This window comes from Camelus bactrianus, chromosome 7, assembly GCF_048773025.1.
Source record: "Camelus bactrianus isolate YW-2024 breed Bactrian camel chromosome 7, ASM4877302v1, whole genome shotgun sequence".
NCBI classification, from domain to species: Eukaryota; Metazoa; Chordata; class Mammalia; order Artiodactyla; family Camelidae; genus Camelus; species Camelus bactrianus.
Window position 1 is genome coordinate 26156110 of NC_133545.1, and position 14115 is coordinate 26170224.

Here is a 14115-nt window from a genome sequence, read left to right on the forward strand (position 1 = left end):
GATGATAATAATACTCCAGTAGAATTTTTGTATGGCTCTCCAACAGTTGATCATACAGCCCCACTTTTATTTAAAAGTTCCCTAGTATTGCCAAATTTTTTTGTTTATTATAAATAACATGATAAACCTCATTTTACATTTTTTGCACCTCTCATTATGTTCTTAGGGTGAATTCCTAGAAGTGGAATTAGTTGGGAAAGGATAAATGTGATAGAGTTTTCATAAAGTTTAGTAGATGGTAGTTTGTAACTTTTTTCTTAAAATTGTCTATGATGTAAAATTTGGAGAAAAAAGAAGGGCTCAAAAGAGCTCAAGCACAAGTTACTGTTCATCTCACCTACTCAAAGATAACCATTGATAATACTTTAGTTTCTGTCTCCATACTTCTTAATACACATGTTTTCTTCACGTTAAACTTTTGGAATGGTAGTATTTAGAGCATATCTTTTCAGCTATGCATGTGGTGAGAATTTTCCCATATCATTACATATTTTTCATAGCAAAATTTTTCCTGTCTACTTAGTATAGTTTTTAAATACAAAAATTTATTTGACAAAATACCTACTGCTAGAGTCTTACGCTATTTCTAATTTTTCATACTTAGCAAAAATGTAGTCTTAAAAATTTTTTAATAATCATCTCTGTTTTCCTAAGATAAAATATTTTGAAGTTGAAGTTGTTGAATTAAATGATGTGTATTTTTTTAAAGGATTTTTAAAAGTTCGTACCAATTTTACATGTCTCTCAGAAGTTCCATGACACTGATTGTTCATTTTTTTAAAGTTTCCAATTCTAAATGTTTTGGAAAGGCATCTTGTGTTAACACGCCTTTCTTTGGTTATTGGGGAGCCTGGATCTTTTTTCACAAGTGTTTTTGGCTCCTCCTCTTGTACATTGTCTTTTGACTTAGATTGACTCATATGGATTTGTAAGAGCCCTTTCTATGTTGAGGATATTAACCATTTTTCATGTTAAAATCTATTATTTTTTTAAAATTTTGTTAATTTATGGGGCTTTTTGACTTTTGGAAGTTTAGACTAATTCTTATGTAATTAAGTATATGGATTTTCCTTTTCGGTCTTCTCCACTTTATACCTGAGAAGTACTTTTCCATCTCCAAATTAAATATTTTGTAGATTTTTCCTTTTCCAGTGATTTCACTGTTTTCATTCATTTTTAAAAATCCACTTGTAATTTTCCAGTGACTTACAATGCCTGTCGCTAAGTGGACTGGACTTTGATTCTAGAAGTTCTGTGCTGTTCATCTATTTATCCCTGCTCCAATAAGATACTATTTCAGTTTTTAATTATTTTATTAAATGAGCATACTTAATACCTTGCTGATGGGGCTAAGTCCCCTGTAATAGTCTTCTTTCTCAAAAACATTCTCTTCTATGATACTTTATCCAAATGATTTTTATCAAGACTAAAAAATATTTCTTACAGATTTTAGTTGAAAGGCTTTAAAACTATAAGTTCCATGAAGGAATATGGCATGTCTTCTGTTTACTGATTTTTGTGTACATGTATTTAATGCATAACTACAACACTGTAGATTTGCACTAAGAAAATAGTGCCACTTTATGAACGTTTCTAAGCTGCAGCAGGTTCATTTATTGACATTGTACATTTTATCTGGTTCAGCTAAGGATGTGTTAAATCCATAGACTGAAGGTTAAATAAAACTGGCATATTCATCCATTGCCTTTTAGCTAGACAGAACTAAACACAACGTAATTAGGCTTTTCTTATCAAAAACAAGTAACTTGCTGAAATATTAGGACATTACATGGATAATTTGAAGTTTAAAATTTTTTTTAAAAGCCCTACTTTTTAAAATAGACACATACAACCTCTCTTTTTCATCAGGTTATTTCATCATTACACCTGATGGTCGTAAGACCTATTCCCCTTCTTAGCCGTATCTTAGCCATACCTAAGAACTAAGGCAAGGATGATGGTTACTCTTTAGCTACTATTTCTTGATGCTTATCAGATGCACCTAATGCAGCCGCAAAAGACCATTTAACTTACAAAGCAAGAGTAGAAAATCTAACCTTTTGATCTAACCAAGTCTTTACACTTGGTAAATATACAATTCAACTTCTGTGCATTTAAATTAATTCAGTTGTATACATTTTCAGTTTGGAGCACATGAATTTATATTTTGAATACTTCCCTCTTCCAGCATGCTTAAATTGTAAGCATCTTGTCCTTTATACAGAAATGGACAAACAATCTTTATGAAGGGCTATCTACATCTACTAACTCTAACCAAGTATAAACCTGTATTTTGGCGGATGTCTGATTTTCAAACATCTGAAATGTCCATCAGTTGTGGTATATCCAGGCTTATGTGGGAACAGAAGCTCCATCTACTTCTACTGATGTGTTATGGCTTCTCCTTACATATGGCCACTGGGTTTTACCTCATAAGGAATGGTTGTTTCTCCTACTTACTCCCAAGAGAGTTTAGAATATGAAATGGGGCATAGCTTAAGTGGTAGAGTGCATGCTTAGCATGCATGAGGTCCTGGGTTCAATCCCCAGTACCTCCTCTAAAAAAAAATTACCTCCCCACCAAAAAATAAAATAAAACTAAGTTATTAAAAAAAAAACAAACAAAAAAACAGACTGAGAGCCACAAAAAAAAAAAAAAAAAGATTTAAAGAAAAAAAAAGAATATGAAATGGATGTGCCTGCTCTCTCCAGGCTAGAGAGTTGGTGTCCACTGCACGGTGATCAGGGAGAGCAGGACTCAGTTCTCTGTGGCTGCTGCTCTCTGGGCCTAGTCACTGCTGTACATAATGAGCTCCTCGCCTGTACCATGAACTTCAGCAGGGTGGTTGGCGTTGGTCTCCATCACACATTTCCCAAAGTTTGTTCGGTAAAACCTCAGTCCTTTAAACCTGTAATGATCAAATAAGTTTGGGGGTAGCATCATGGATTTGGCCCCTTTTAAGGATTTACAATGAAAGACTTTCAAGTTCTCTCCTAAAGAAACCTCTTTACCTTTGTTAATCCCAGTACTTCTTTGATTTTAACTAGGAAATCCGTTTTAAAAACAAAACAGGAAATAAAACCTGTATCTAAGACAGCTTACGCTCTCTGGAGTGAAGTCAGTGTTGATGCCTACATTCCACCTCAAACCCCCTAAAATAAGTTGGTTTCTGTTTTTTTAATAAAGAGTGTAATGGTTTGAATGAGCAAGCTGTGTTTTGTTATTCTGCTCCTCCTTTTGGGGAGAACACTCTGTGACGTGTTAACTTCATGCCTAAGTGAAGGGTTTAACTGTGGATATCTTGAAAGGATCTTAGCGGTCATCTGAAACTATTCTTAAGTGAACGTTACGTCCTCAGAGTGGTCTCCCTCCCAATTCCACCTGGTCGGCTCAGCTTACATAAAAATGGAACAACGAAACATACCCCCCCAAATCACTTGATATTTCAAGTTTTAGAACTAATTGCATTTCTCTTTCATTTTTCTCTTCTCCAGGCTCAGTATACATGACTCTTAACTTTTTATCGTGTTACGTTTCTAGGTCATTTCACCCTCCTGGCTGCATTTCTTGGGTATTCTCTAAGTGATTATTGTCTCTCTTACAATGAGTGCCCCAGTCAGGCACAGTGCTCCAGATGTGGTCTGGCCACTGCAGGGTACAATGGAGATACTAGCTCACCATGTTTGAGAAATTACATTTCTTTGAATATTTATGGAAACTAATATTGTGTTCATTTTCTTGAAGCAGTCACATCACATTTTGGTTTATGAATTTTTGGTCAAGTTAAATTCTCAGATTCTTTTCATTTGATCTCAGACTTTTTTTTTTTTTTTTTAAACCACTGTCAAGTCAAGTCATTGTCCCCATTCAGAACTTGCTTTCGTTTCATCTCAGTGAAGGACATTATAGTCATTTATCTTTGTTAAATTTAGTTTTGCTGTTATTGGCCCACTTGGTCTTGATTCTGACATTTGTCCTGTGAGGTTTCCATGATCCAGGCTTTGTACTCTTTCCAGAGTCATTCCAGTGTCTGAATCTAAGTCATCGATAAACATGTTCACCAAGGGCAGCGTGCCACCCAGCTAGAGGCCTGCTCCAGGAGAGTCATCTATTAATCAGCTGCAGAAACTACTTTTCAGAGAGTTTCCAACATACTCCAATAGGCATACCATCCAGTTGCTGTTCCATCGTTTTATTCATAGAGGTTTTTTTCTGAGACCGTCAGATGCCCACTTGAAATTCATGAACGATGCTAATTATAATACCCTGATGACTGCTGAGAAATCTCTTAAAGCTATGTGAGATGGACATTAACTTGGCTTTATTCCTGCCTCCTTCCCACTACGGCCTCTCTTTTCTTCTGTTTTAATACTCACAGGACCTCCTTGTTGTAATCCATTCTAGAATTTCGCTAGGAATTAGAGTTAGTTTTATTGGACCGTTGCTTCCAACAGTTTCCTTGTCTTTTTTGAAAACGAGTATATTTAACTAATTTTTAATGTCTTAGCATCTTCATTTTCCATGATGCTTCTTTAAAAATAACTGACATTATTACCTTGAAGATTGTATTAACAAGTGCCTTGAAAATTTAAGTGTGTGACGAGTGTGAGCCTGGAGGCTTAAATTATTTTAAAGCACTTACTATGGACATTCCTGAACTACTGTCCCCTTTTTATATTGATCAAAGAGTGTCTGCCTCCCCGGAAAAGACAGTTGTGCTTTGATCTTGATGTTAATATCATTCTTGTGAAACAGGGAGGTCCCTTCGTGACGTTAATTTGTCCTTAGTAGCAGCAGTCCTTTCTGTGGCCTTTAGCAGTCTTATGAGTCTCATCTCATTTTGAGCACTCTGAGTCTTTCTGGTAGAAGTATTTAAAGTTTTGTCATTAGTAATATGACTTGCCTTGTGTTTTTTGCACACTTCCTTTCCAGAGTGTGAACCCATCACAGAACACTCCTGTAGTAGCACTAACGCAAAAACTGTCCTTCCCCGCCCCAGATTGTTAGCAATTACGTGGTGAAAATTGTTGGATTTTTTTTGGTTTGTTTTTAAATAGTCATATTCCCATTAGAGTTTCTACTCTGAACTTTTTATAATATGCTCTCTTTAGAATCTAGGCTGTGTGGTCACCGCTGCCTAGCATTTCTTATTCTTCCAGCTCCTAAGGTAATGTGATTTTCTTCCAAAGTTCTCAACACTTCCCAACTGGTTCTTCCCTGTTAATCAGAGTTGAGCCCAGAGTATCAGTTCCCCTGTTTGCTTTCTGTACATTTCAAGAAAGGTGGTGTTGGCTTGGTGGGGCGGTGGGACTGAAGACCTATCAGCTGTTCCTCCTTCCTCAGCAGAGATGGAGGCAGGTCTCGGAGGCAGCCTGTCTCCAGGCCCCTCTTCCCCCTCCTCCTCCACGCTGCCTCTGTGCAGCTTTGGAATCTCTTCTAGGGAAGCTCAGTCCCTGTCCCTGTCTCCCTTCTGGCTTGTCAGAGGATAATTTTCTATTCATTTTAAAGAAAATTCTCAACTAAAATAATTTATTCCATATACATTTTTTAAAATTTTTTCAGCTAGTTAAGGCCATTAGCAAAGATTAAAATAATATGTAACAAACTCCTGGTGTTCCTACATAGAAAACAGTTGACCCTCGAACAATGTGGAGGTTAATCTAAGTATTATTTATAGTCAGCCCTACGCATGCGTGCTTCCTCTGCATTCACGGACTCAACCAACCACAGACTGTGTAGTATTGTATTTACTGTTGAAAAACATCTGCATGTAAGTGGAGCCAGGCAGTCTTCAGATCCAGGACATCCTAATACTGTTTAGAAACAAGAAAACAGTGTTCAGACAATACTTTCAAGGAGTGTGCCTCTACTGCAGAAGCTGCTTATCAAGGGAACAAGCAGACAAAGGCCATGAGAGTTAATTGACATAAGGATGGGTACAGGAAACACCGCTAGATGACCTTTGGGGGAAAGCCGGAAGTGTGTACGCATGGTTCTCTGTGCAGGTCTCAGAACTTTCAGAGGCCAAGACGTCCCTGGTCCTTTTGCACAGCCATTTCATTTGTTTTTATTTCCCTTGGTTATAAATGCATCACTTTAAATATTAGCTATGAGTCTGCAAGGCTCCATATTCCAGGGCTACACCTGGTTTTCTTAACCAAATTCGAGTGAGCTTCCCCCAGGAGGACAGCAGTGCCCAAGCTGTGGCTAAGACAGCTCTACGGCCCCAGGATGTGCTTGTATACATTGGAGAAGCTAATGATATATGTAGTTCTTTCCTGTTTTAGGAAGCTTTTTAACATAAATTATCCCATGTGTCTTCAAGTTACTTAAATGAGAACTGTTGTGTAGTGTTCCTTTCATTCGTGCAGTAAAGGCTTAGCTCACTGATGTTAGCATGGGATGCTTCCAAGAACGCTGTGGGATAAACAGGGGCCTTCCTCACTGACCCTCCTGCTATTTGCAGCGAATGATCCTCCAGCTGTTTGCAAATATAAAACTTGCCTTGCCTCAGATTTTAGGGGTCAATCAGAGAGGTTTGTTCTGCTCAGTGCCATCTCTTGGGTGATATAAAGGACTTAAAGTACCTGCACAGGTGTCCCTTAGTTGTCTTTTTGTTCTTTTTTCCAGCTCTACAGCTAGCATGTGTTCCCTAAATTCCCTTCTCCCTTTCCAGTCAGAGGGGAGATGGAGAGGCACTCGACATCAGGATGATAACCTACACACAGTTCCTTCGTGGCATCTTTTACCTAGCTGGTTCCCTAGCAGTTGCCTTTTGTCACTGCCCTCTCTCCGCTGGCAGGTCCTTAGCTGCCATGTGGTTAATATTTTCATTTTTATTAAATAACCACTTGGCAGTTGTCATTGAAGTAGAGTTTATATCCCTTTTCTCAAAATGCATTTTCTTTTAAATAAAACATAGTGTTAGAAACAGCCAGATTCCTGTCAGCATTTACCTTTGCTCTATTCAGATGTAATTTACAAAGGATTTAGTGGAGAGTCAAAGTGATTTTTAATTTTACAGAGATATTGGTTGCTTAAGATCTTGGGTTAGGGGGTGGTGGTAAGCTTGCTTGTCATGCACGAAGTCCTGGGTTCAACCCCCAGTGCCTCTGTTAAGGGAGAGGGAAAAAGATCTTGGGTTAACCTGGGTAGGCAAAACTGCTAACTACAGTGTCCCTTATTTATTTGAAGGATGTAGATGAAAATGTTGTTAAATAAAGACATTTAAAAGGTACTTCTAAATAGCATAAACTTAAAATTAATTGCTAGGTTTCATTTCTTTCATAACTGAAGAATTCAAGTGGTAGGATTGTTACTCTGAAAAAATCTGTTTATTCCTTTCGTGTGCTCTTCTTTAAGCCAACGTTTTCTCATTGTATGTTAAATACCCTGGATGTGTCAGTATTAGATAACATACGGTGCACCACATTTATTGTATTACTCTTTTGTTCCCTTTTTAAGGCTCAATGATGAGGCGCGGCGGCTCATCGCTGAGTTGGGGAGCACGTCTATTACTAATCTTGGTTTTAGAGACAACTGGGTCTTCTGTGGTGGGAAAGGCATTAAAACAAAAAGCCCTTTTGAACAGGTTAGTGTCTCAGACTTTCATAATTAATGGACAAAAGCAAATTGTGTGAAACCATACGGTACATACTCCTATCCCAGCTATTTGATGCTTAAAGTAGACACTGAAATATGTTTTTATATTTTTCATAAGTTCTTGGTAGTCAATTATTTGAAATAGCCATGGCACTATTTTAATTTTAAAACTTAAAGTTAGTCAGATTTCTGCATGGAAATTTTTTTTCCTACATGACAGTACATTGGGCAAGTGATTACTTTTATCTTAATCCTTTTAGGAAGTTGGTTATTAAAGATTTTAATTGAGCTTTTGATATAATAATCAATCGAGTTTAGAAATACTTTAGAACTTAGTAGAATGTAAACTCTACTCTTTGACTCAGAAGATCCTTTAAAAACCATCTGCCATGTTTTGTTCATTCAGCTGTGATCTGAAGGTCTGCCGCTACATGCCAGACCCCAGGGGTGGCTCATTTACTATCTTGAACAATAATTTGTATGATTGTTGATGTGAGTGTTCCTGAAGTGAGTGCGCGTGAGTATGTTATTGTTGATGTGAGTGTTCCTGAAGTGAGTGTGCGTGAGTATGTTATTGCAGATACACAGTTCACTAAAGTCTTAAAAATGTATATACCATGATTGTGTTCCAACAGCACATAAAGAATAACAAGGACACAAACAAGTATGAAGGCTGGCCCGAGGTGGTAGAAATGGAAGGATGCATCCCCCAGAAGCAAGACTGACGTGCGGAGAACTGAGGGGGCCACACACTCACTGTTGGTGGGGAAAGCTGTAACAGAACAAGGACATGTAAATATTTTAAGAGCATGCAGCCCTGTTGGTGTGTGCATGACCATTATCTCTTTTGATATCAGGATTATTTATTGCTAACGTAAATAGACATCTTTGTACATAGTCATCATAATGAGCAAGTCACTGAACCATTTCTGAGCACATCTCCCTAACGGTACAATGTTTAGACGGCGATGATAATGGCATCTTTTAGTTCTAAAAGCGTACCCAATGGATAACAGGACTGATTTGCAAAATATATTGATATATATACTATTGCTGTGAAAATCTATCATGGAATAATACGGATATTAGGGAGACTTTGTTTTCTTTTATATATATATAAATATATAGGCTTTTGATGATAGTATCTTTTAAATTAAAAAGATATTTGGCTAGTTGTGTGTGTAATGTTACTTTACAGTCTGGCTCTCCTGCTGTATGTCTTTTCTTAGTCTTTCTCTTCCTTTCCCAAGAAACCTAGAAATAAAATACAAAAATTTACATCAAATATGTGAAAAGCACAACAGAATTCTCTCTCTTTTTTTTTTTTTAATGTACACAGTGAAAAGTAAATATATTCATGTAGATGGCATTCAGGACCGTAGCTGGATGGGTTTTGTGTTGGTAATGTGAGTAACTTGATTTTGTATAAGCTATTTAAGACCAGAGGTGGCAACTCCACAGAACTGAGAAAGCAGGCTGGGTCCCTGCCTCAGCCCCATCAGGTCTTTTGAGACAGCCATGTCAGTATATTTAGAGTGAGACTGGCGTACGTGTTCCTTACTTAATTGTAATTGGCATTGATCAAGCGGTTTGGAAACAGGCATGCGCTACTATCATAATAATTTTGATATGTAAACCAAGAAATTCCAGTTTTACTGTCCTCTAACTTCTTAATAGCAATTTTTTGCCTGAAAAGATAACTACGTACTTAGAAAAGTCCTAATTACTGATTGGGACTGATAACATTAAAAAATAATTTTATTTGACACACAATGACATTATACCCAATTCTACATAAAAATATAAGAGAGCTAACTTTTGTTAACTTCAGATGTTCGCAAAATGCCTCAAGTTTTAAAATATTTTTAGGGGATTAAATATCAATTGTGTATGAAGTATCAAACTAGAGCATAAACAAACGTAATGATCAGACTGCCATTCACCATAAAAGGCAGCACTTAAATTTTAGATGACATAAAAAAACTAAAAAGCAGTATTTTTGATTTTGCTGTAAACCAAGTTGGAAGGTATTTGGCTTTTTCTAAATATCAGTGAGTTTGGGGGTACTGTTTCTTCCCTCAAACTGAATGTAATTCATGAATAAAATGTACCTTACACATTTAGACGATTTTTGTAAACTTTTCAGATTTTCGGTGCTTATATGGTAAATCACATTCAGCACATGTATTTTGACATTTAAAATACTTCCCTCGATTCTGTAAATTAAAAGAATAGCTATTTTACAGTTCCAGGGATGGTGAAATAAATGTCTTTTTTTAAATAATGAGAATAAATACTCTTGGTTTTTGCATTGTGAACTTTTTTGTATTATCTGGCAAAGTGTGATACCAACAGATCCTCACACGAAGGTTTGTCAAGCGTTTATTGTTCTGCTTAATGTGCAAGATCTGTCATTCTTGTTCAACATGCTAATATGAGGATATATCTTAACACGGATGGAATTTGAGTATCTAGATGGCAGGACATCCCTTTCAAGATAAAGACTATAATAGCTTTGTAGAGGTGGATAAAACATAATGGATAAAGATGGGTTATGTAACTGCTTTCATGCAGTTTGCTTCTGTTAGAATTCTGTCTTTTATAGATTATGCCAACTTTTAACTTTGGAAGCAATAACCTTACTGTATTTCATTTTCAGATAGCTTTAAAAAAATCAACATTGGAAATGCGGCAACACTCATTTAATTTTCAGAATTTTCATTAAAATCAGAAATTTGGCCTTGACACTTTGATATTTTAAATGATGTTTAAGGACTTACAGATGTGTTTTGTATTTGTAATCATAGATGCTTTCCCTTGAACAAGTGTATTATAATATGCCTGTTAAAATTAAGTGAAGACAGTAGAAAAATTAGTGATATTTGAGAACTTAAAGAAAAATTGGGTCAGAATCTTTATATTCCTGACTTTAATTTGATTAAAGTAAAATTTATCGTTGTTCTTTCTATATTGTATTTGTTTTGAAGTGAATTAGCTAATATTTTATAATTTTTACCACATGAAGCTCAGTGCATTTAGCCTGTATTATGTTTTATAAACTTAAAGTTTATACAAATTATAAATAAGTTGACCCCCCAAAAAAAGACGTTAGTTTCATTCAATTTGGTTGGCACTCCTCATTTTTGAATAAAAGAATGAGAAACATGCTGTGTTCAGTTAGTAGAGCAGTTGAAAATGGAAATGCCTTCAGAATACTTTTTAAAATGAATATGGAAAGAATTGCTTGTGTTGATCAGGGAAAAGATTTGCCACTGAACCTCTTCACCTGGGCCTTGAACAGCAATGCGTGCATGTGAGTTAGGGGTTGTAGAATAAAGTACCAGATTCTTCACTATCTAAAGCAGTCCTCAGAGGCGTTCTTTTGCTGTCTTTTCCCAGGGTGATTTTTCTGTCCTCTGCCTAGTTTTTGATTGTCACAAGCCAGTGGCTGGTTAATGTCTCTTCCCCTCAAAGCTCCCTAGTTTAACCTGTCCCTGCCCCTCTTACTGCTGTCTTCCCCCCTCCTCCATCCCCTTTCTTGAGGTTCCAGTGAAATCAAGGGTGGGACAGAGTGAGGAGCAGCCAGGCCGGGCTGGGGAGTATCAGGGAGCGGCAGAGGATGTGCCAAAAGCCCTTCAGGGATCTGTGAGACTTCCTGCACCAGAACCTCCCCCCTGCGAGTGAGGGGAGGGGCTGCTGGACTGAGGCAACACTTTCAACACGAGGATGTCTCCTCCTAGGAGGGCTGGGAAAGGAAGAGGGACTGACCAGCCCTTTGGTTAGAGACAAGAAGAGAGGTTTCTCCTGGGTTTGTTCCACGGGTAGTTTATAAGCAAACTTAACACAGCAAAGACCGTCTTCCCAGTCCAGCTAGCTCACAGGGACATCACTAAACTGCCATCACTAAACTCCCTCTCCAGCTCTGCAGAAACCGTGCCAACCACTGGGGTGCCCTGAATATCGAAAGAACAAGTTGAAGCTAAGATGGTTAAGAGATGCTCCTTTTTTATCAGGGAAAATTATCTTTGAACCTGCAGTCTCCTAATGTTCCGTATAATCAGCCCATATTGTTTCACTGGATAGCCAGGGAGGAGCGGGACTAAAATCGTGAAGTGGAGAGAATTCTGTAATGAGGAGACAGGGGTCGCTACTGGCCGAGCGTACACAGACCCGCCTGCGTGTCTCTGTCCCGCTGTCGGCCACACGAGGACCTTGGGAGAGTCACCTGGAAAACCGGGACAGCACCACGTGTCTGCCGTGTCCGCCGGGGGCCTGGCGCAAGCTGCTCCCTAACGCAGCTGCTGGCGCCTCTGTCGTTGCTGACTCTTGTCTTCTGCCTGCTGGTGCTGTTCTAGCCAGACAGGAAGGTTCAGCCGGCCTCTTTAGCTTTCCAATTCCGTCATACCAACTGTTAGGGTCTGAATATTTGAGTCCCCTCAAAATTCATATGTTGAAACCTAATCCCCAGTGTGGGGGTATTTGGAGGTGGGGCCTTTGGGGTTGATTAAGTCATGAGGGCGGAGCCCCCGCGAATGGGGTTAGCGCTGTGTGAAGGGGAGCTCCCTGGCCAGGCCCTCCTGCCGCACAGGGCTCTCCTTGACCTCCAAGCCCCTGACCATACACAATCCCCTTCCACTCTACCCACCCTGACACCAAACTCTCTTTCACCTGCAGAATTCAAGCTTTTGTGTACCTCCACGCAGCTAGCATTTCAGATGGTCACGTGATACAGTTCCCCTTGCTGGCGCCCCACGAGCATGCGCGATTATGTGACTTCAGCCAGAGGCAGGGAGGGTTTTCTGATTCCTTCCTGGGGCAGCAGCTGGTTGAGGGGCCTCACAGGAGAGTCCTGCCCAGGAGCACAGAAACCTCCAAACTCTCCACCCAACTCCCGCCTCAGTGGGGGGTTGGGGGTGGGGACGGCCATCAGGTCAGAGGAGATGCTGGGACTTGGCTGAACCCCCTTGCACACCAGCATTTGCTTCTTGCTCAGACAGCCTGTGAGGGCCCTTACCCACCAGCAGGGGTGCCTGGGCAAGAGAGGAACCTGGAATGAGAACTTTAAAACCTCCTTTTGGTTTCTGGGATAGCACTTCCCTTACAAGTCTGTCATTTGAAATGTATTCATTTGACTTTCAAACACATTTGCAGCAGGGCATTCATTCTGTGTTCAAATGCAGTCCTGCTTGTCTACCTACCACGCAGATGCTGTTGCTACTGCTGGGATGTCACCTGGTCAGATGAGCGAGCTCAGTGCTGGGGCCAGGAGTTCCCGGCCAGGTCTGAGCCTTCTGCCTCACCAGTGGAGTAGGATAACTGATTTGAAAACTGGCTTCTGCAGACCCCCGAGTATTAGGAACGTGATTAGAGAAGCACTGTTTCATTTGACAAAAACAGAAATGAATTTCAAAGAATATGCCTCTAATTCCAACCTCTGAGCAGAGGAGGGATTTGAAAGCAAACGATGCTGAGAAATTGAGCCAGAAATATGTTCAGTGTGGGGAAGGCCATCATCCCTAAGGGTTTTGGGTCTCTTGGTAGGTTCTGGGTGGAAGAGGAAGAGTCGATGGTGAGGATTTCCTGAGGTGTGAGGAATGAGCCTGTGTGCCCCTTACCAAGGGGCGTGCACCAGCCCCAGATGACTTTCTGTTCTCCCTCAGGGAGGGGACCTGAGGGTTAAGATCAGTACATGAGCTGGTACCTCACCTCCTACAGAAATCTGAAACTTTTGGCCTGGGAAGGGGGTTGAAAGCCAATTCTTGTGAAACTGTTAACACCTGGCAAGGAAGTGTTAAAATCCCTTTATGAAAATACCGTGGAGACAGTTCCCCCTAACCCCACAGCCCTGGGAGAGTGGGATGTGGGCGTAGTTACAGGAGCTGCGGCCATGGAAATTTTGAGATTATACTCCCTATATTTAGTCAACAAATTTTGAAGTGTCGTTTCTCAAGAAATGATCAATTGAGCATTTGGGGGAAGAAAAAGCGTTTGAGCCAGCAGAGGAGAGAATTTTTTCCTCAGAAATGTATCTTTCAGCTTGTAAAAGTGTTCAGCCTGTATCCATTAAACAGGGGACATGTTAAAGAGGATTTATCACACTGACTTTTCCAGTTTTTCCATTTTGCTGTTGTACCACATGATATTTCTTGCCTGCTTGCCATAGACCCTTGTGAGGATCAAAAATGAGTTGTTTGCCAGGGAGTTGGAGATCAAGCAATTAAAATGCAACATTTTATGTCAATTATACCTCAGTAGAGCTGGGGAAAAAAATCAATACAACTGAAAAAAATTTTTTTTAATTCTTGAAAGTAGAGAGTATGTGCTAGTAAGAAATAGGTAATGTTGGCTTATATCTTGTATATTTACACCCTTCCTTGGTTTATGAAGAGTTCGAGCTGTGTTTAAATATGCACTTAAATTTAGGGGTATTCTTCTTTTATCAAAGAGTAATTAGGGGCTGCCAGGGGCCCCCCTTCCTTTTTCTTGGCTAAACATGGCCGGGTGGATATGGG

At 39.3% G+C, this 14115-nt stretch overlaps 1 protein-coding gene across 1 annotated transcript in view; it reads left to right on the top strand.

Annotated features, from left to right (window-relative positions):
- FAM3C (FAM3 metabolism regulating signaling molecule C) overlaps window positions 1-10561 on the top strand; it is a 45045-nt gene extending 34484 nt beyond the window's left edge. The window contains exons 9-10 of the mRNA XM_074367159.1: window positions 7466-7592; window positions 8239-10561. Coding sequence (XP_074223260.1) covers window positions 7466-7592; window positions 8239-8328 — 217 coding nt within the window. The 3' untranslated portion in view covers window positions 8329-10561. The remainder of the gene's footprint in view (window positions 1-7465; window positions 7593-8238) is intronic.
- Window positions 10562-14115: the final 3554 nt, after the last annotated feature.